Source organism: Phyllobates terribilis, unplaced genomic scaffold (assembly GCF_046119375.1).
Source record: "Phyllobates terribilis strain yellow unplaced genomic scaffold, ASM4611937v1 Scaffold_11__3_contigs__length_659146591, whole genome shotgun sequence".
NCBI lineage: Eukaryota > Metazoa > Chordata > Amphibia > Anura > Dendrobatidae > Phyllobates > Phyllobates terribilis.
This window is the reverse complement of record NW_027362771.1, coordinates 253,441,696-253,465,320: the sequence shown is the minus strand read 5'-3', so window position 1 is coordinate 253,465,320 and position 23,625 is coordinate 253,441,696. Positions and strand designations below refer to the sequence as shown.

Genomic DNA, 23,625 nt, shown 5'->3' with positions numbered 1-23,625 from the left:
AGCACACATCGCTGTGTGTGACCAGCGGGAGCAGCGATCAGGATGGTAACCTTGATAAACATCGGGTTACTAGGGGCGCACTTAGTAACCCGCTGTTTATCATGGTTACGAGCCTGCTAAAGTGAGCGGTAACCTCCCGCTCACCGTAGCAGAGTGGTAACCATGATAAACAACGGGTTACTAAGTGGCGTGTGCCCCTAGTAACCCGATGTTTATCATGGTTACCAGCCTACTCCTGCTTCAGCAGGCTGGTAACCAGGAGCAGGACATCGTGGAAAGATTCTTTCCACGATGTCGCTGCTCCCCTGATCGTTGGTGAGCCTGCCTGTTTGACAGCTCACCAGCGACCACATAGCGACGCAGCAACGATCCCTGACAGGTCGTATTGTTGTCGGGATCGTTGCAGCGTCGCTAAGTGTGACGGGGCCTTTACTCCTGGCTGATCTGATATCAGGTGTGGGACAATGAGGCAATTAACAGGACATGTGCATGATACCAGTCTGGTGTTAGATGGTTGCTCCTGTATTTGTCCTGTCTGGTGTACAGCAACATTTCTCCACACTGAATGTAAAAAACCTTTACCGCCCTTACTTTTTATAGGGGTTTTCTGGCACCACTCACATCTGGAGGTTTTATCAATGCTCTCCATTTTAGAATATTTCTGCTCATGAGTGCTGTAATCCATTAATATACACGGTATCACAACAATTATTGGTGTGGTCCTGATAAAGAGGTTTGAAAACCTTGAAATGCGTTGACATAATAAATCGTATTCATGCTTCACCTTCGTGTGTGACCATCTATTTGAACCATTGGGCAGCGTGAACTCTGAACCACCGTATTCCTCATTTATTGCAAGGTATCTCCTTGAAGGTCCCACTGCAGCCCTTACATGCTTCTGCTGGAGTTGTGACTGTCACAGCCCCATCTCTCCAGTTTTAACATTTGATTAACAATTATCGACCATTATAAATAATGTGGAACATGAATGAATTTCACTAGATACTGCTTACATTTCATGATCACTCCCTTCCTGACAAGCACAGGGAATTTAATACCCATTTATGTGGAATAAGTGTTTATTCCGCTGTAGATCACACTAATTCCATGTTCATTTCCTATCTAAAAGGGAAAGAAACTACATCGCAGCTGATTCTTTGTATGAGGCAAAACATTACACTGCCTGCTTTTAAGCAATGTTTTACCTCAAAGAAAGCATCAGCTATGACACCATGCTGTAATGTCTGTATACTCTTTTTCTCCCCCTCCCCTGCCCAGGAGATGTGGTATGATCAGACCATGTTCCGTACATGGTCAGACACAGTCATTACACAGTACACAGCAGGGGCACATTTATAAGATTATCTCAGCACAGGAATATTTTTTTTAAACACATCCAATTGTGGAAATTATTATTCCAAGATCTATCGATTAACATGCTGTTTAAAATTAACTTTGTTCATGTGAAAACCCCTTTAAGTATACCTCCAAGGTTCTAGACATTTTCTGGATTGACTGACCTTTATGTCTTGAAATAATGATGTCCTATTGTTTCTCTTTACTTAGTTGAATGATTCTGACTAAGAATAGTTGTAGAATAGGGCTCCATCACTGTATAGAACTGTGTACCAGCATTTCCTCTGAAAAACACACCTGATAGTCAAAAATACTTTTAAAAGTTGGTGATTTCACAAATCAGCTTTTGACACAACATACCTGTTCATTGGAAGCCATTCCAAGTAAGCTATGATAAAGAGTGAAGCTCAAAACATGTAAGCAGCAATGCCTAGCCCACATCTCTATTTTTCTGCACTTAGATATTTATGCACTGTAAAGAAATTGAACATTATATACTGATGCCAGACTCAATCTCCTATATTACTGCATGCTAAGTGACGACTTGATGCAGTTGCTTGAGAAAATTCCAGGTAGTGTAAAGCTGGCATCAGAATACAAGGGGGGTACTTTGAGGAATCAAATGTTTAAAACATTATGGTTTTTTGTCACAAACGTGTTTCTTTACTCTTTGTTTCCATGTTTCCATATTTGATCCTTTGTGGTTTTGCTGCCTTCAGTCTCAATGTACAATGTGCACATTCTAATAAGAACAAGGAAAACCATTGCATAAACAGGTGTGTCCAAACTTTTGAATGGTACTGTATGAGATATTCTGTTCATTTTCCACCTAAAAAGCATGGGGAATTCAATATACAGCTGTTTGTATGTGACGTGTTTATTAAGCGATTACACAATACAAGTAATAAACAGAGAACAAGTGAAATGAAGACCAAAGGCCTCAATCAATGAACAACAATAGTAAGATGAATAATAACAAAAGAAATGATCAGGCTATATGTCAGGTCATTCTAATGATAATAATATGACAAGAGAAAAAATATGGGTCCACATTTCGAGAATTAACATATGAGAGGATAGAAGCAACAGATCCACAACACCTTAGGCGCTTGGTTAATATACACCCTTTATTTCTTCAATAGGTCAGGATACAGGGAAACTTCAAATAGGAATACATTACAGAACTAAAGGTGAAGAAGAGAATGAGAGGAAGGAAAAAGAGAAATAGAGACAGAAAGTTAAGACAAGTTCAGAGAAAGCATTCCTCGGTGCCCCAGCTATAGAGGAGAGAAGGAGCATTTATTAAGTGGGAGCAGAAAACAATTTTGTATTTTTTGAGTATTGAAGGGGTAGCCAGGTCTGTTCAAAAAAAGATACTAGAGATATTCTCATTAACCATAATCCATGAGTTTTACTTTTAGTCAGTAAATATTAATTGAAGAAAGCCTTCCTGCTAACATTATGGCTACTCTCCAGTCCATCCTTAACTCTGCTGCCCGACTAATCCACCCCTCGCCTTGCTATTGCTCTGCAAATCCCTTCATTGGCTCCCAGTTCCCCAATGTAGCCAGTTCAAGCTACTAACACTGACCTACAAAGAAAGCCTTAATCTGTCTCCCCCATATATCTCTGAACTAATCTCCCGATATCTTCCAACACGCATTCTCCAGTCCTCCCAATACCTTCTTCTCTTCTCCACAATCGTACGTTCCTCATCCAATCGTCTCCAAGACTTCTTCCGAGTATCCTCCATTCTCTGGAATTCTGTGCCCCAACACATCTGATTATTCGCCAAACTCGGAACTTTCAGACTGAATTTGAAAACCTATCTGTTCAAAAAAGCTTACACCCTGCAATGACCCCACTGCCACCTCACCACTACCGGAGCTGCCGCAACCCCCCAACCTACTGTCTCCTTCCCCATTATCATGTAGACTGTAAGCTCGCAAGGGAAGGGTCCTCTCCCCTCTGCAAAAGTCTATCATTGTTAGTTTGTTCCCTGTAATTTATATTTGTATTTTGTATGTAACCCCTTCTCATGTACAGCACTATGGAATTAATGGTGCTCTAAAAATACATAATAATAATAATAATAATAATAATAATAATAAAAAAGGAGATCTCCAAGCACCTGCGATAGAAATTCTGGCAGCGAGAGACATAAATGAAAATATAGTATCTGGATATGTTTCAGAGGATCAGGTAGGTATAGGCTTATTGAGTAATGGCTCCCAAGATCGGATGAGGGAGACTTGTGGAACTGCTTGAATATGGTGGTAATAGCGAATCCAGAAGCTTAATACCCTAGGGTAGGACCAATGAATATGTAATAACAAACCCTCACCTCTACAACTCCTAAAACAGCTAGGAGAAAGGCAGGAGGACTCCGTGTGTTTATTCCACTATAAACTATATATTCTATGTTCATTCCCTACTAGGGATGAGTGGACCCGTGGATGTTCGGGTTTGTCGGGTTTGACTAAACTTTAGTCCAAAGTTTGGTTTGGGTACAAGAACTCTACCCGAACTTGAACCTGAACCACATAGAAGTCAATGGGGATTTGAACTTTGGTGCTGTAAAATGGTCATAGTAAGGGGTAGGGGGCTGCCAAAGGAAGCAGAGTACACCCACAGAATCTGTCTCTCTCTCCTTCCGGGAGAAGATCATGTTCGGAGTTCAGCACTGAACACTAGGTGTCCGGTACGAACCCTGAACTTTAAAGTTCTGGTTCGCTCATCTCTTTTCCCTACCTAACAAGCACAAGGAAATCAATATACATATGTGTTCATGTCTGTCAGTGGACGGCTGGCAACTCTTAATAGGGCTTCAACAGACAGACTTTGCGCAAGCCACTCCATTAGGTCACTGCCCCACTATCAGTATTTGGTCAGTATTTTTTCTCAGCAGTGGGAGCCAAAACCAGGAGTGGGTGATAAATGCAGAATTGGTGACTTGTTTCTATTATACCTTTTCTCTGATTGTTCCTCACCTGGTTTTGGCTCCCACTCCTGAGAAAAAATACTGACCGAATACTGACCGAAAACTGATAGTGGGCCGTGGCCTAAAACAAATTCCATGGGATCCCTGGTCATCACCTTTAACCCCTGTACAGGGATCTTGACTTACACAAGGACCTCTGGGTTGGGTCCACGGATAGGCAACTGGCTGATTGACTGTACTGGGAGAGTGTGGTCAAAAAGCCACCTCAAAACCAGGTGGTCAGAGACAGAAACAGAATCATCAGTCAGAGCTATAGTCGAAACACAGGCCGAGGTCACAAATGGGTACAAACAGTCTGAACAAGAGCAGATACAAACTATACCTGGCAACTACTAGCAGTATGCTGGGAGTTTAAGTAAGGTGTGGTGATGTCCCATTGGTCACAGCGCGGAGCTGATTAGTCCTGCTAGATGGCACACTCCCATTCTGCCAGAGTGGAAGGCACCACAGGTCACAGCCAGTCTAATAGCTCTGGCTGGACAGAGCCTGCACTGCTCAGAGCTTCTCGTTTCCTCCATCATCACACCACCCGCAGAGTGAATATGCTGGTACCAGGCAACGGGCGCAGATTTTTATTTATTTATTCACTGATATAGCGCCCTTAATTCCACAGCGCTTTACAGATATCATCATCACTGTCCCCACTGGAGCTCACAATCTAGATTCCCTATCAGTATGTCATTGGAGTGTGGGAGGAAACCGGAGAACCCGGAGGAAACCCACGCAAACACGGGGAGAACATACAAACTCCTTGGTGGCACAGAAGCAGGTCCTGAGCAGTGCCACCTCCACTATACCTGCCCATGCCCGCGTGACCATCAGCTGACTAAATGACGTCACTGCAGGTCCTGCAAGTACACCGTGGGACGTCGAAGAGAGAGGATCGCCGCTGGGAGGAGACTGGAGAGGTGAGTATACAGGTTATTTTATTTTTAACGTTTTAATTCTTTTTTTTTTTTACTATAGATGCAGCAATTAAAGCATCTAAGTTGGTCACACAATATAAATCCATGCCAGTTGCATGGATTAAGGCTATGTGCCCACGTTGCGGACCTGAAGCATATTTTTTACGCTTCTCCCTGGCGGGAAAATCGCACGCCAGGTAGAAGCGTTTGTGAGGCGTCTTTGCATGCATTTCCGCATGCGGGTTATCAAGCACTTCTCCAAGCATCACTTGGAAAAGTGCTTGACAACTTGTTCAGAATGGTAAAAAATAAAAAAATAAACTTTATACTCACCTTCTGATGCATTCTCTGCCCCGTCCGGAGGCTTGAGCGGCTCACGCTGTTGTGTGCAGGACCTGCGGTGACGTCATTGAGTCATGTGGTGGGTCACATGACTCAATGACGTGGCAGGTCCTTCAGACAACAGCGCGACGGAGGGAAAACATCAGAAGATAAGTATAAACTTTATTTTATTCTTTTTTTTACAGGTTCTTTGGTACCCAGGTCTGGATGAGAGTCTCCTCTCATCCAGACTTGGGTACCATCCGCACATTGATTCCGCTGCGCTTCCGCAAAATTAATGAACATGCTGCGGAAAAATCCGCAGCATGGGCATTGACATTGCGGAATGCCATTGGGGACCATGGGGTGCGGATATACATGCGTTTTTCAAGCGTTTACGCTGCGGAAATTCCGCAGCATATACGCTTGAAAAACGCTACGTGGGCACACAGCCTCAGGCTATGTGCCCACGTTGCGGACCTGAAGCATATTTTTTACGCTTCTCCCTGGCGGGAAAATCGCATGCAGATATTACATGCGGTTTTCCCGCCAGGTAGAAGCGTTTGTGAGGCGTCTTTGCATGCATTTCCGCATGCGGGTTATCAAGCACTTCTCCAAGCATCACTTGGAAAAGTGCTTGACAACTTGTTCAGAATGGTAAAAAATAAAAAAATAAACTTTATACTCACCTTCTGATGCATTCTCTGCCCCATCCGGAGGCTTGAGCGGCTCACGCTGTTGTGTGCAGGACCTGCGGTGACGTCATTGAGTCATGTGGTGGGTCACATGACTCAATGACGTGGCAGGTCCTTCAGACAACAGCGCGACGGAGGGAAAACATCAGAAGATAAGTATAAACTTTATTTTATTCTTTTTTTTACAGGTTCTTTGGTACCCAGGTCTGGATGAGAGTCTCCTCTCATCCAGACTTGGGTACCATCCGTACATTGATTCCGCTGCGCTTCCGCAAAATTAATGAACATGCTGCGGATTTTTGACCGCAGCATATACGCTGCGGAAAAATCCGCAGCATGGGCATTGACATTGCGGAATGCCATTGGGGACCATGGGGTGCGGATATACATGCGTTTTTCAAGCGTTTACGCTGTGGAAATTCCGCAGCATATACGCTTGAAAAATGCTACGTGGGCACACAGCCTTAGGCTGAGTTCACACGATGCGTATTTCATGCGTTTCCGCGGCGTTTTTGCAGTTGCGTAAACGCCGCGGAAACGCATGAAAAACGCATGGTAGAAGGGAAGCAATGTTCCCCAATGGAAATCCGCATGTGCTGTGCCCATGATGCGGATTTTTCCGCAGCGTTAACGCTGCGGTCAAAAATCCGCAGCATGTCAATTAATTTTGCGGAAACGCGGCGATTTCGCCGCCATTGACTTGCATTAGAACGCGCCAATTCCGCAAGACAGCATTTGTACTTGCGTTATTGGCGCGTTCTAATATGCGGATGGTACCCGGGTGTGGAGGAGAGGAGAGTCTCATCCACACCCAGGTACCATTAAAAAAAGCTGTAAAAAGAAGAATAAAATAAAAAATAAATGTATTCTTACCTTCTGTCGGCCCGCGCAGCGCTCCCGCTTGGTTCCCGGCACTTGCAGTGAGTTGTAGGACCTGCGGTGACGTCAGAGTCATGTGACGGGTCACGTGACGCTGACGTCGGCAGGTCTTTCAATTCAAAGTTGCCGGCAGCCGGGAACTTTGTAAAGCAGGACAGCGCGGGCCATCAGAGGTAAGTATATACACTCTCTCGGGTCACACTATATAAATCCATGCTGTTTGCATGGATTTATATAGTGTGACCTAGTTGTCAAGCACTTTCCAGGTGATGCTAAAATCGCCTGGAAAGCGCTTGTCAGGCTATGTGCCCACGTTGCGGACCTGAAGCATATTTTTTACGCTTCTCCCTGGCGGGAAAATCGCATGCGGATATTACATGCGGTTTTCCCGCCAGGTAGAAGCGTTTGTGAGGCGTCTTTGCATGCATTTCCGCATGCGGGTTATCAAGCACTTCTCCAAGCATCACTTGGAAAAGTGCTTGACAACTTGTTCAGAATGGTAAAAAATAAAAAAATAAACTTTATACTCACCTTCTGATGCATCCTCTGCCCCGTCCGGAGGCTTGAGCGGCTCACGCTGCTGTGTGCAGGACCTGCGGTGACGTCATTGAGTCATGTGGTGGGTCACATGACTCAATGACGTGGCAGGTCCTTCAGACAACAGCGCAACGGAGGGAAAACATCAGAAGATAAGTATAAACTTTATTTTATTCTTTTTTTTACAGGTTCTTTGGTACCCAGGTCTGGATGAGAGTCTCCTCTCCTCCAGACTTGGGTACCATCCGCACATTGATTCCGCGGCGCTTCCGCAAAATTAATGAACATGCTGCGGATTTTTGACTGCAGCATATACGCTGCGGAAAAATCCGCAGCATGGGCATTGACATTGCGGAATGCCATTGGGGACCATGGGGTGTGGATCTACATGCGTTTTTCAAGCGTTTACGCTGCGGAAATTCCGCAGCATATACGCTTGAAAAACGCTACGTGGGCACACAGCCTAAATCTGCATGCAGAAACGCATGTCAATCTGCATGTGGATCCGCATGTATTCTGCAGGAAAAACGCATGCACAATCTGCATGCGTTTTTTCTGCCAGGGAGATGCAGAAATGATGCAGAAATTTTCTGCTTCATTTCTGCATCGTGTGCACATACCCATATAGTGTGACCAACTTGTCAAGCACTTTTCCAAGTGATGCTCAAAATCGCTTGGAAAACTGCTTGAAAAAAACGCATGTAAAAAAATGCTGAAAAAACGCTTTTCTCTGGCAGAAAAATCGCATGTAAATCTGCATGCGTTTTTTTCTGCCAGAGAGAGGCAAAAACGCTTTGCATCAAATCTGCTATGTGGGCATATAGCCTATTCTCCCCAGTAGCCCCTCCTGAGAGATAACAGGCGCATCCTCCTCAGCAGGGGGCCGCCAGGTGAGACAGCTGCAGCTGGAAGCCCTGAGAAAAAGGGGCGGCGCCGGCTGGCAGCTCAGTGGGCGGGGCGGCTGGAAATAGCGCGACTGTAAATGTCTATGGTATCAGCGCGCGCGTACTTTACGTCATTTCTACATGATGTGACGTCACATCCCCAGTACACAGGGGGCGCTCGTCTTTAGGACAGATCTATGGCGTCACCGGCACAAGACTCCAGTACGAGCTGTCGCGGTCGGAGACTGTGCTGATGACGTCACGGGGCGGGGCGCAGAGCCCGCAGCAGGGGGCGCCGCTGTATTTGTCTGAGCTCTCCGGCCTGTCCCCCCGGTAGCTCCGCCTCCCTCTCCCGGCTCTCATCACACTGACGATGTCCCGGGGCTCTCTGAGGTGGCGTTAGATGGCAGCGGCTGCGGGTGACAAGCGAGACCTGTGACCGTCACCACAGCGCGTCATGTCGGCCACGCAGGATGAAAGCTCGGTGCGGGTGGCCCTCCGGTACGTGTGTGTGGGGGGTTGTGCAGGAGCGGACTGAGCTGTGACCTCTCTCCTGCACACGGGGCTGCACCTGCGCTGGGAGCCGGAGCCCTGTGCCCGGGCTGTGTGCGGGATGAGCGGCCACCTGAGCAGGCCGGGTGTCCCCGAGCTGGGCTCCCTGCCCCTCCGTGCAGCTGCACCTGTCGGGCCCACACCGAGCGAAGGGCGGCTGTGCGGCCCCTGTCAGCTGCACCTGTGCGGGGCCGGCTCATTCATTGTGTGAGGAGCTTAGGGGCAGGGGCCGGGGCAGACAAAGCCTACTGCATGGGACATCCATGCCTGTCCTCACTGGTGTGCCATCTATACTTATCATAGTGCCATCTATGCCTATGCTCACTGGTGTGTTATCTATACTTATCATAGTGCCGACTGTGCCATCTATGCCTATGCTCACTGGTGTGTTATCTATACTTATCATAGTGCCGACTGTGCCATCTATGCCTGTGCTCACTGGTGTGTTATCTATACTTATCATAGTGCCATCTATGCCTATGCTCACTGGTGTGTTATCTATACTTATCATAGTGCCGACTGTGCCATCTATGCCTGTGCTCACTGGTGTGTTATCTATACTTATCATAGTGCCATCTATGCCTATGCTCACTGGTGTGTTATTTATACTTATCATAGTGCCGACTGTGCCATCTATGCCTGTCCTCACTGGTGTGCCATCTATGCCTATGCTCACTGGTGTGTTATCTATACTTATCATAGTGCCGACTGTGCCATCTATGCCTGTCCTCACTGGTGTGCCATCTATGCCTGTCCTCACTGGTGTGCCATCTATGCCTGTCCTCACTGGTGTGCCATCTATGCCTGTGCTCACTGGTGTGTTATCTATACTTATCATAGTGCCGACTGTGCCATCTATGCCTGTGCTCACTGGTGTGTTATCTATACTTATCATAGTGCCATCTATGCCTATGCTCACTGGTGTGTTATCTATACTTATCATAGTGCCGACTGTGCCATCTATGCCTGTCCTCACTGGTGTGCCATCTATGCCTGTCCTCACTGGTGTGCCATCTATGCCTGTCCTCACTGGTGTGCCATCTATGCCTGTGCTCACTGGTGTGTTATCTATACTTATCATAGTGCCGACTGTGCCATCTATGCCTGTCCTCACTGGTGTGCCATCTATGCCTGTCCTCACTGGTGTGCCATCTATGCCTGTGCTCACTGGTGTGTTATCTATACTTATCATAGTGCCGACTGTGCCATCTATGCCTGTCCTCACTGGTGTGCCATCTATGCCTGTCCTCACTGGTGTGCCATCTATGCCTGTCCTCACTGGTGTGCCATCTATGCCTGTCCTCACTGGTGTGCCATCTATGCCTGTCCTCACTGGTGTGCCATCTATGCCTGTCCTCACTGGTGTGCCATCTATGCCTGTCCTCACTGGTGTGCCATCTATGCCTGTCCTCACTGGTGTGCCATCTATGCCTGTCCTCACTGGTGTGCTGTGTCTATACTTATTGTTGGGCCCCCTGTGCTATCTATGCCTGTGCTCACCGGTGAGATGTGTGCCTGTCCTCACTGATGTGCCATCTATACTTGTCATCAATGTGCTATCTATACTTATCATTGTTCACCCTGTGCTATCTACGCCTGTGGTCACCAGAGTGAGATATGTGCCTGGCCTAACTGGTGTGCTGTCTATACTTGTTATCCAATGTGCCCCTGGTGTGACATCTCTACTAATCATTGTGCCCTCTGTGCCATCTATACTTGTCATCAATATGCCCTCTGTGCCATCTATACTTGTCATCAATATACCCTCTGTGCCATCTATACTTGTCGTCATTGTGCCCCTAGTGCCAGTGTTCACCAGTGTGCCATCTACAGTATACTTGTCATTGTGCCCCGTAGTCTACGCCTGTCCTCACCGGTGTGCCATCTATACTTGTCGTCATTGTGGCTCTAATGACATTTATCCCTGTGCTCACCCGTGTGCCATGTATACTTGTCATCAGTGTGACTCCTGTGCCACCTACATCTGTGCTCCATATGTGATCTGTACCGATGTATATTCATGGGCAGATGTCACTTCATTAACACATCTGTAAAATGCATTGTTTTCCTGGCCCAGAGCAAAACCTCTAACCCTATTAATCTCACATACTTCTATATAGTAGCATGTCTGGTATGGGATGTACAGTGGCTATAAAAGCAGGGCTGTGGAGTCGGTAAGCCAAATCTTCGACTCCCTCATACATGGCTCATGTTTAAGTGATAAATTTACTGTAGCACAGATTCATCTCAGCTAAAAGTCTAGACCCTTAGATCAGGAATAGGACAGACATTTACAGGACATTTCATAACTTTCCCAAATTCTTATGAAAAAATATTCCCCACAAACTGCATTGTACTACTGTACACAATTTATTATATATTTGAGGAGTCGGAGTCGGTCCATTTTATACCGACTTCGATTCCACAGCCCTGATAAAAAAAAGTCTACACACCCCTGTCAAAATACCAGGATTTTGTCGTGTACAAAAAAAAGTCACACCAAGAAGAATCATTTCAGAACTTTTTCCCATTCAGTAATTTTGGTTGGGAGTCTATCAGTATGACATTTAAAATCGTCACTCTCTAAATCTGTCAGAGTCTGAGGGCATCTCCTGTGTACAGACCTATTCAGGTCTGGAACTGGCAGGGCCATTCCAAAACTTTGATCATCTTCTGGTAAGCGATTCTTTTGTTGATTTAGAGCAGGGATGTCAAACTCAAATACACAGAGGGCCAATATAAAAAACTTGGACAAAGTCGCGGGCCAACCTTGATATCTATTATCAGCCCTCCACACAGTATAATGGGCTCCACATAGTACAATGGGCCTCACATAGTCCTTCACACAGTATAATGTGGGGTGGGGGGGGGGTGGTGGTGCTGGCTTTGCGGGCCAAATAGATTTGGCCTACGGGCCAGAGTATGACACGTGTGATTTAGAGGTATACTTGGGGTCGATGTGGTAAAAGGTGAAATTCCTCTTCAGCTTTTTAGCAGAGGCCTGGAGGTTTTGTTGCAAAATTGACTATATGGAACTGTTCATAATTCCCTCCAATAAAGCCCCAGTTCGAGCTACTGAAAAACAACCCCAAAGCATAATGCTGCCTCCACTATGAATAACTGTGGGTATGGTGTTCTTTTGGTGATTTGCTGTGTTGGCTTTGCACCAAACATACCTTTTGGAATTATTACCAAAAATGTCTCATCAGACCATAACACATTTTCCCACATTATTTTGGCAAAACATGGCCAAGTTTGGATGTCTTCGTTTGTAATAAAAAGTTTTTTTTCTTTCCACCCTACTCCACAGGCCAGACATGTGAAGAATATAGGAGATTCTTGTCACATATGGCAAGCAACCAGTACTTGACAGAAATTCCTGCAGCTCCCCTTATGTTGTGGTAGGCATCTTAGCAGCCTCTCAGAACTATTTTCTTGTTTTCTCATCAATTTTTGAGGGAAGCCCAGTTCTAGGTAATGTAATCGTTGTGCCAAATTTAAGCCACATTTTAAGGACCATCTTCAGTGTCCAATGGTATATCTAATGCCTTGGAATTTTTTTTGTACCCTTCTCCTGACTGATCACGTTCAACAATGAGATCCCTTTGCTGTGTTGTAAGCTGTTTACACAGCATGACTTTTGCTGTAAAATGCAAGTAGGAAAATCCTACTAGAACAGTTAAACTTTATATGGGGGTTAATCATAATCACTGTACATGATGACAGCTGTGTACAGACTGCTATTTACCATGAGTTGAAACTTAATTGGTTAATTCTGATTAGAACCGCATCCCCGATTATAAGAGGTTGTTCACATTTAGGCAACCACGCTATTTTAATATGGATTTGTACAGAAAACGGGTGATGTTAAAGGTGGAAAAAATTCTGAAATGATTCTTGGTTTGATTTATTTTTTACATGCCACAAACCTGGCATTTTAACAGATAGGTGTGTGTAGACTTTTTATATCCACTGTATACTGAGGTCTTATAACATCATGTTCTGTATAAGGTGTGTACTGTCTTATATCAGAAACTTGACTTCTCTTTTTTGGGATTGAATAAGCTGTAACTTAGGTATTTTGTCTATATTTCATGCTCTGTGCCTTGGGGCTGTCTTGTGGAGGTGCCTGTCTAGTGCATACCATAGGCAGGTCCGCTGTAGCTGCAAAGACCACGGTGTGCGCTTGGTGACTATATGCTTTGGGGTAGATTTATTAATGATATCACTGGGAAGGAGTCATAGCTGTATGGTGTACAATATGTATGACCGTATGCCATAAGGTTCACACTGTGATACCCAAGACACCTTTAGGCTGCATTCACACATCCGCATAAAGTGTCCGTGTGCTGCCCGGTTTCATGAGAGCACACAGACCCACTGAGCTGCACCCTCTTCTCAAAGACAAGATGTTGCTACGCTGGTTTACATTTTTTCTAAAGTATGATTTATTAGCAGGTGATATGTTATTTACTACTAATTCAACAATGCCAAATTTAGTTTTTTTTTCTCATACTCCTAAAATGAATTAATTTTCATCTGTGCTCTGAATCTGATTTTCATCCATTTTTGATCCATATTTGTGTTTTCTAGCATTGGTCAGTGAAAAATTGACTGATCAGGGTTGAAAGACATCTGGTGTCTGCGTTTTTTTTTTGTTTAACCTGGGCCCAGTCACTTGAATGGGTGAGTTTGGTCTGCAATTAGACAAGGCCCATAGACTAAAAAGGGTATGGGTCAATAATCCCATATGTGTGAATGAAACCTAAGGCAGTTTGTGGATGTCTGTCACCTGATTTCACCATGTAAACTGCATAGTTTATAAAGTGAGCTCTTAGGCCTGGTGTACTTACTACGAAAATGCTTGTCAGAATGACTGTAATCTATTTTGATGTTTTTCCCACTTATTGGTTAAATGAGCTGTAACTGAACTTATAACATGCTCATATTGATGGCATAAATGTATGATCTGTGTGGATTTGATCACTGGAATCCCCGTAATCACAAAAAGGGAATCTGATGTTCTTCATTGTCTTTTAGCCTATGATGGCTGCGTTTGTGTCTTGATGCAAGGTTGGTCGGGGCTGAAGGGAAGTGGCTGTGAGAATAGCGCTGCTGTTCTTGTATGTAGTGGAGGGAACCCTCTTAAAGGGGAGTTGTCAGAAGTGACCGGTCTCTGCTCTTTCTTTATTCCCTGCTCCCCTTATATGCCCTGTTTTGTTTTATTTAAATCTGCCATATGATCCCGGGGATATGGGCCTTGTTTTAGTGCTATTTTAATGGTCAGGTTTTCTTTGCTCTGATAGTTTTGATGTGACACTGACAGCGCTGTATAGCATGGCATCAGATAGTGATCAGCTCTGAGGCTGGCGGTATGTCTTCACACTGCATTTCCTGATCGGTTTCCTGTGGTTTGTAAACCAGTACACTGCAGTAAGTTGCCCAAGATGTCAGCGTCCTGCGGAAATAGCATGCAAAAAGCCACAGCGTGATGTTAGCGATTTTAGATATTCTCTTGCTCCACCTAAGGCGGAGAACGCTTGCGTGGAAATTTCTCCAGGGAAGGAAAAGCGTGTCAGCTTTCAGTAAATTCCAGCTAGATACAAGCTTTTAGGCAATGTAGAAGGCTGATGTAAGGCCCTGTATCTCAGTGATGTGCTGGTTTTACAGCTGGGATACCTATGTAAGGACCTAATATACAATAACTTTTGTGCTTCAGAGAACACGTCACCATGCAATGTATGGTCCTATACCAGACAATGCCTGCAGGTTAAATTATTGATGGATTCTCAGAGGACAAACCATTGCTATCTTATGGGAAAATGCATTGTCACTGCAGATGACACTGAAATATTGATGAGTAGGTTATAGTGGAGCAGGGCCTTGGTTTCCTCTGGTACATGCCGTTCTATTCAGCAGTTTTGTCACCTGCAGGTCTCTTATTTTAGATTTAGGGGTTTTTATTTTTCAAGTCAACGACAGGCTGCTGGCAAATGTGGAACTGAATGTGGTTTTGGTTTAGTTATTTTTTGACATTTGCAAAGTATATATTACATATATTCAGTACTTACTCATTATGATGGTAACTAGTGTTGATAGCTAGTGATGAGCGCAAGTGCTCGCTACTTGAGTTTGCCGAGGGTGCTCGGGTGACATGTTCGAGTCCCTGCAGCCTCATGTTTCGTGGCTGTTAGGCAGCCACAAAACATAGTGGGATTGCCCGTGTTTGTCAGGCAATCCTGGCCTGTTTTGTGGCTGTGTAACAGCCGCAAGACATGCGGGCGTGGGGACTCGAACATGTCACCCGAGCACCCGCACTCATCACTATTGATGGCTATTATGCTACTGCATACTGATTGACACTATAAGGCCTCATTCAGACATCTGTTTTTCACGTAGATGTGTTATCTATCATTTTCACCAATAGAAGGCATACCCATTATTTATAGAGCTGATAACATGTCTGTGTTTTGCATACTGTGTGACCGCAAACAAATGACGGAGACCGTCTGTTTTTCATACATGTCACGGATCAAAATGACTGATTCAAGTTTCTGGGTCCATGAAAGTCACCGGCAGCACACAGATGGCATCCGTGTTCTGTCTGTCATTAACATTATAAAGGATAGGAGAAGCTTTTCAATTTATTTATTTTTCCATGAGTGAAAATCACTGATAAAACACTGATGGTAAAAACTGACACACTGACCAAACACTGATCCAAAACACTTGCTGTTATTTTGCTCTCACCAAATTAAGAGCAAGATCTTTGCTCTTACATGGATTTGTCACAGGTTTTGTTGCCAATATAACCTAGTTTATCATGAACTAGTGGTTAAAGTTTTGACGCATTTTTATATTCTGTTCTTTATACACTTTTTGTTTTGGTAACATGCAGTTGCTCCACAGACCCAGTCTCAACTAATAGATGTTGTCATGGGAGGTGCGGAATAGTGCTTCAGCTAGGAGACGTGAATGTGGCACTCGGTATTAATTTTTAATAAACATCGACAAATGACAAGTAGGAATGAATTTTACCAGGAAATGCACTTTGTGGGTTTACTTCCAGGAAAATCATCTCTGATATACTGTATGCTGTCATCCATACTTTTCGTTCTCTGATTAAACGTGATTTGGAAAGAAGGCTTTGTGGTTTCTTAGAAAGGTGTGGTCGGGAGCTTACAATTTATATTGTCAAAATCAAAAACTATTTATTGCTCTGTGCCAGTGTGTTGCTACTTATAGATGTGTACATCTGCAAAATTTCGACTTTGCCAAGAAAGCAATGTATGTCTCAAATGTATCTTGATTGTCTCTAAGACTTTCTGAGGCATTTTTACCCATTGGTGCATGGGTTTCTGCCCCATAACTTGGCAGGGCATCCGACAGGCTTATTAGTTAGACTTTGTTGGGATGGATTGATGCATGGTTACAGGCGGTACACAATCTGTTTTCTCAGTATGGCGTGTGTTCAGCATGCTAAATGCCCAAAGTACTTGATAATCTTTCCTACAGTCTTGCAGAGCTAGAATAGGAGCTTTCATGGCTGGGTTCAGCACTTTTAAGTAAGTCATTAAAATTCTTGTACTACTTTAGCGTTGCCCATAACAACACCCAATGAACTATGAAAGTATACATCTGATAGATTGCACCAGATGATAATATATTGATTGTGTCTTAAATGTGTATTAAGATTTACATTGATGATACAAATGTCTTTTCAGATTTGTTATCTGTATTAAAGGGAAAATACGTGTAGGAAATGCTGTCACATCTGTAAACGTGATTTACCTGTAGATATGGGGGTAATCTGCAGGTAAATATCATTGTAACCATGTTTTGTTGTGTTGCTGGAAACGCAGCCACTGGCTTCCAGTCATCATGGCGGTGCTGGGGGGGCTGTTACTGTCACCGCTCACTACACCGTGAATGCATTGTCATCACAGCCTACTAAACACTCGGTTCTGCAGTGTGTGTAGTAGGCTGTCATTCAAAGTGCAGGGGGAGTGATCACATTGTTTACTGTGTACAGAGCGGTGGCTATAATATAACTTCTATATCACTTCTTTTTCTCCAGTAACACAGTAAAACATGGTTAAAATGCCATAACTGTAGGAAAAAGACATGGACCACACATCCAAAAACCATACATTGGTCAAATGCTGCTAGGCAAAAATTTACAAAACTTAACATGAGGTTTTTAGTTTAACATTCTGATCTGACTGTATGAAGCCCACTGCCACGTCACGGCGAACCTCTCAGTTGGTCCCTAACCTAAAAGGTGCAGCATCATTCGGCAACCACTGCCGAAATGACAGCACACCAGCAGGGGGAGTGACCTAGTACCCTACACCAGCCATGCTGCAAGGCAAAGCCACCATGGCTCCAGGCCACCCCACTGGCACACTACCACAGCAGCAATGGCTGATACACAGCACCAACACCAAGTGACTCAGAATGTTAAGCGAAGAACCTCATGTTAAGTTTTGTAAATTTTACCTAGTGGCGTCAGATCAATGTATGATTTTTGGATGTGCATGTGTTTGTTTTTTCTGCAGTTATGGCATTGTTAAAATGCTATTTTTGTAGACAAAACTGCAGCGTTTGTGTCCCATCTGTAACATGTGGCTGCTTCATGACATCCCTGACCTCCGCATACATGCCGAAGTAGACGGCATGAGATTGCCGAGGGCAATGATTGGCTGGAGTGCTCTTGTGTTGTAGATGGGATGGGAGAGGCAGTGGCTGTAAACAGCATTTCCTGTATTTTTTTTATCAATTTTTTTAAAGACAATTTGTTTTACAAAGTTGTTTCCATCTGGGATATCTGTTTCATATCAATAGGGTTGGACAGTTCCACACTGTTAGGAATGGAGATGACACCGTGCATTCATCGTTCTCTTGTTTAAATTGTGCGGGAGTTCCAAAGCTTCTGAGCATGATTCTTCTGCGATTTTCAGAGACTAGCCCTTTAAAGCTATCTTTGTCACTCGTTGCTGCTCATTATGTGACTCTTAATGATCTCCTCCATTGATTGTTCCTTAAGTATTGTGATGCCGAAAAAAGTTAAAAAAGTTTGTACCTTACGAACATGTGAAATGTGCAGGGATTTTTTATCCACATGCTAAATAGAAGATAAAGTTATCACTAGGAAATTTAATTTATTTCTGCTAATTAAGTAAAAGAAATTGATAAAATATAAAGAAAAATGGAGATGATATATTTGTAAAAGCCACTATTGAATTACTACACATTCTGCTTGTAACTAGCCGATTTTCTAAAGCAAGAACTAAAGCTGTATTTTCTTAGTGCTGTACTTTATAAATATACCTTTATATGCAAGTAGTACATATGTAATGAGTGCCCGAGGAGATATTTATATAGCGTGCAATTGTGGCTTATTCTCTTTTTGGCTTTTGATTCATTGTAACCACATCACAGGAACATCCTCCCACGGTGCCATACATGCCTTTGTCGGCCATACTTGCGGGCCTTCTCTGTCAGTCATCCTTGTGGGATTGTTGTGATGCTTGGTAGCTTGTTGAAATGAAGCCATGGATGGGATAAGACTTCATTGAAGTAGATTTTTTTTAATCAATATCTATGTGCAGTCACATTCTAACACCCATGCATCAGCGTGCTATGACAGGCCCGTTGTCAGCCCTTCTAATGATCTCAATACAAAGTTCATCTTCATCAAAAACCTAAAGTTGGGTGTGCTCTAGTATTGCTTGCCACTCATCTGCGGGAAGCTCTTTAGATTGAAGTCATGTGCATGCATGTCGGAGTAGGAGGGTTTGTCAATTTGTTAAGCACCTGTTTCACAAAAATAAGAAGAGACCCATAAATCTGCTTCTATAGAAATCAGTGGATACTGTGTTTGGCTATGAAATCATGTGCTGCTATGATGTGTGAACACATACTGAGGATGCTCACTGTTTGATTTTGCAGATGGGCATTTTGAGGTCTTTTTATTTTTTTTGTGTTTTTTTTCTGGGTGTTGACAAGAAGACTCACTGAGATCAACGGGCAGTATTGAATGCCTGTGTACATGTGAGCTATGAGATACATGATGTGGGCTACAAAATACATCAGGAGAGGGAGGTAGAGAAATGTGAAGTAGTTACTGTTTTCTCTTCTTCTGGCAACTGTGTGTCTTCAGAGGCTTCCGGGTTCTCTGACGTGCACTTCTTCCATAGAGATCTATGATCTCATTGTGGGCTCTCATCAGCTCTCCATTAACCTTACAAGAGCAGAGCGGTGTTTTAAAATAAAACCTGCGTGAATAATCCTTAAAGCTGGCGGCCCCCTGGGCACTACTGATTCACTGGAATAATGAGATTATTATTGTTTATTTTGCCTGCCGGGTCTAGTTGTGGACTTTTATGTCTTCACTGAAACATACAAGCGAGTTATTGTCACCATTTTCCACAAATGATTGTTTCTGATCTGCTGTTTTCTAAATTGAAACAATGATTGTTCAGCGTAATAAATACCGTGATTGTGAATGTATAAAACAATTATTGCTGGTGACAGTAATGTTTCCAGTAATCACTTTTATGGAAATAGTTGCTTTTATCTACATGGAAAACTTGAAATAATTTAACCTCTTGCGTAACACTCATTTATACACATAAACAACAGAAGACAGAAATGGAGCTTTTAGCAAAATGCAATTAGAAAAAAGATTTTATTATTGGTATAAATACATTAAAGTACATGTAAAATCCATAAGGACAAATATAAATACTGATGTGTGCAAGAGAGAACAGAAGACCCCCCCCCCCAACAACAGGCCTCAGGTAGGCATCATTACAGTGCAAAATATGATGTACAGCAAATAGTGAACACTATGCATACCCAACCACAGGGGAGCAATGAATATTGCTAAGGTACCCCATGCTCTATATAAAAATTCAAAGTACTATTGGGAAATAGGCGATGCAAGAGAGTACATAGAAAGCTGAATGATAGTACATCAAACAAAATGATCAAGGCACTAACCCAAGAGCTGAGAACTCCCCATAAGGGGAAGAGAAGGGTACAAAGAGTACAGAAAACACCTACCCAACGCGCGTTTCGCGTGGACAATGCGTTGCTTTCTCAAGGGACGGTGTAATGCGATCCATCCAGGACCTTTAAGTATCCTTGGCAACCGGTCACGTGCAGTAACACGTGACCGGCCGCCAACCAATGACGCTGCTAGAAGCGGCGCACGCGCGTCCAGAAGGCCGCGCCCCCCCGCCGCATCCCCGGCAGTCAAGCCCGACAGCGCACGCGCCGAGCCAGTCAAAAAATCAACCGGCACAGCGCATGCGCGGACATAGAGACGCCGGGGAGCGGCGCGGGAGCACGGCCACGGGACGCGCGCGCGCACCACAGCGCCACCAATGGTAGATAAAAGAACGACCAGCAAAGAAACCCCTTCAGAATGATAAGCAAAATGTAAGGAGCCACAACATGGCACAATGCAGGTTTACATGTGTATAATAAAACAATACATTATGATCTTCACAACAGCACAACATAAAGTAACTTGACTCCACGTGGCACAACATCAATTCGAAGTCCAACGAGAGGGCAAGGAAGCTGTGCAAATCCAAAGCTGGCCATCCATGAAAGCACAATACACATGGATGATAATAGCCATGTTATTGGTATTGACCAAAGAAAATAAAGAAAGGTCCTAAATGGAACATAGAAAAATAAAATATATAAAACATGTAATATAAAAACAACCCTAATCGAGACCCCAAACATAAGACAATAATGAAAAAGAAAAAGGAAGGGGAAGGGGAGAAAAAGGGGGAGGGGGGGAGGGGTAAACAGGGGGAAAAAGGAGTAGCAATGTATGGTACAAGAAGAGATATGTATTATAGATGGATAGAAAAGGAACCATTAAATGAATGGGGCAAAGCTAAGTGATTCATTGAGGCCAGAGGGGGCCATAGTACCAAGTGTAACTATCCACCGTGCTTCTCGTTGTGCAAGAAGTTTTTTAATATTGCCACCTCTGGACCCCAAATGGACCTGTTCTATACCCCTAATCATAAGAGATCGTGGATCACAATTATGGTAATCCTTAAAATGGCGGGGGATTGTTTTAAGATCTGACAAGTCGATCACGTTCCTCGCTGCAATGATGTCCCTAACATGTTCTCGTATTCTGACTCTGAACTCCCTGGAGGTGAGACCTATATAGACAAGAGGACATCCACATGTGGCGTAGTAAATAACATTCCTACTGCCGCAGGAGATCCATTGTAAAATCTTAAATTGCCGTTCACCTCCAGCGGAGTCAAAGGTTTTGCAACGAAGAACGTTCGAGCAAGCAAGGCAATGCCCACAAGGGTAACAGCCCAATGTAGGTTCAAAAGATGACAAAAATGTATTGTTAGGAGGAACGTAGTGACTTCTAACAATGATATCATTCAAATTCCGAGCCCTTCTTGGCGTCATAGATGGCCTGTCACCTAGAACCTGAGTTAATGAAGATTCTACACCAAGGACAGGCCAATGTTTCGCCAAGATCGCTCTCATATTACCCCACTCACTATTGAAGGTGGAAATGAACCGGATCTTATTGTTTCCCGTGTCCTCTCTTTTGTATTGGTATAATAATTTAGACCTTGGAGTTGTCTTAGCCCTCACATAGCCTCTCTTAATGGAACGCCGACTATAACCTCGTTGTAAGAATCTTAATTGGAGATCTCTTGCCTGTGCCTCAAATAGATGGTTGGAGGAACAAATTCATCTCACCCTGAGGAACTGTCCGACCGGGACGGCCCTCAAAGTGGCAGGATCATGGGCGGACGAAGCATGTATAAACGCATTGACTGCTGTCGTTTTCCTAAAGACGTCAGTCTGAACGGACGACTGAGAGTCGACCGCAAGGCTAACGTCTAAAAAATCAATTTTAGTTAAATCATATTTATAAGTCAATCGAATGTTATAATTATTATTATTCAGTCTGTCCATGAATATCTCAAGCTGCTGCGCCGTGCCCCTCCACAAAAATAAAATATCATCAATATATCTATACCAGCACAGCACATGGTCAGCGGCCCATGACCCCTCGCCGCCAAAAATCTGTCTCCCAAAAGCCCAGGAAGAGATTGGCATACGAGGGGGCACAGGCCGCACCCATGGCCGTGCCACGCTTTTGTAAATAGAATATATCTTTGAAAGTAAAAAAATTGTGGGTGAGCACAAAGCGCAGCAGCCCAAGAATAAAGCCACACAGAGGGTCATCCAGGTCGGAGGCCCCCAGGAAGAAACGGACAGCCTCCAAACCATCACCATGGTCGATGGAGGTATATAATGCCTCCACGTCTGCAGTAACAAAGAAAGTGTTAGTATCCACAAAGATGCCGTCAAACCTAGTAAGGACGTCCGTCGTGTCTCTAATAAATGAGGGCAGGGTCTCCACTAAAGGTTTTAAATAAAAATCAATAAATTTACAAATTGGTTCACATAGACCCTCAACCCCCGACACGATCGGACGTCCAGGCGGATTGGCGGCATCTTTGTGGATTTTAGGCAATAGATAAAGTGTAGGAATCCTAGGAAATTGGACAGTAAGTCCCTCCAGGACTTTTTTAGTTATGATATTTGATTCAAAGGCATCAGCAAGTATCCCCTGGAGTTCGGCCGAAAAGGAGGCCAGAGGGCTGGAGGGCAGCCTCATATAGGTATTAGTATCCCTCAGTTGTCTAAAGGCCTCGCGTTCATTTATACACATGTATCATAATTATGCCCCTTCACAGCTGCATATAGTTTAGTAACCTTCCCTGATTGCTCAATTTTTACAGTAACTTCTGAAGTAAGTTGCTACAACATTTATTTGACAAAAGAAACATCTCATCAAGGCCACAGTCACACTACTGTTGTAATTTTCTGGTGAATTATGGGCATCAGTGGGGGCATGTGCAAGTCCGTGGCTGGAGTAGTGTGATTTATTGAGGTCACTTTTTTCTATTGTTATTTAGTTGTCTTTATAATGTGCCAGTTTGGAAAAAATCAGAAACTTTACTCCTGGCAGGGACTTAAGGGCAGTGTCGGACTGGGCCAAGTACTGCTCATATAAGAGGGTGGTGGCCCACCAGAGGATTCACCTGCACTCCTGTGGGCTAGTCCAAGCCTGCTTGAGTGAGATAAAAAAAAATACTACTTTTTTGATAGATGAAATACATTTTATTAGATTTTTAACCCAAGCCAAATTTTACAATTCAGATCAGTGTCACTTTGAGGTAATAACTAACGCTTCAACATATTCCACAAATTCTGAGATTTTTTTTTTTTTTCATGACACATTGTACTTAAAGGGAACATGTCAGGTCCCCCATGCCCCCAGAACCACTAACAGTTGTGTCTACCTAACAGTCCCTGCATTACATTACACACAACCAAATCTTTAGAAAAAGTATTTCTAATGTCCACTTATAATATCTAAATGAACCCCTTGATTAGTCGTTGGGGCGTTAGTTGCCCCAGTC

At 43.9% G+C, this 23,625-nt stretch overlaps 1 protein-coding gene across 10 annotated transcripts in view; it reads left to right on the top strand.

The window, feature by feature from the left end:
• The first annotated feature begins 8,793 nt into the window (after nucleotides 1–8,793).
• KIF21A (kinesin family member 21A) overlaps nucleotides 8,794–23,625 on the top strand; it is a 180,254-nt gene continuing 165,422 nt past the window's right edge. For 2 of the 10 annotated variants that reach the window (XM_073652161.1, XM_073652164.1), the window contains exon 1: nucleotides 8,795–9,079. In XM_073652161.1, the coding sequence (XP_073508262.1) occupies nucleotides 9,036–9,079 (44 nt within the window). In that variant the 5' untranslated portion in view covers nucleotides 8,795–9,035. Of the gene's footprint in view, nucleotides 9,080–23,625 lie in introns of all 10 variants that reach the window. The other 8 variants (XM_073652166.1, XM_073652169.1, XM_073652160.1 and 5 more) reach the window with 7 other exon arrangements.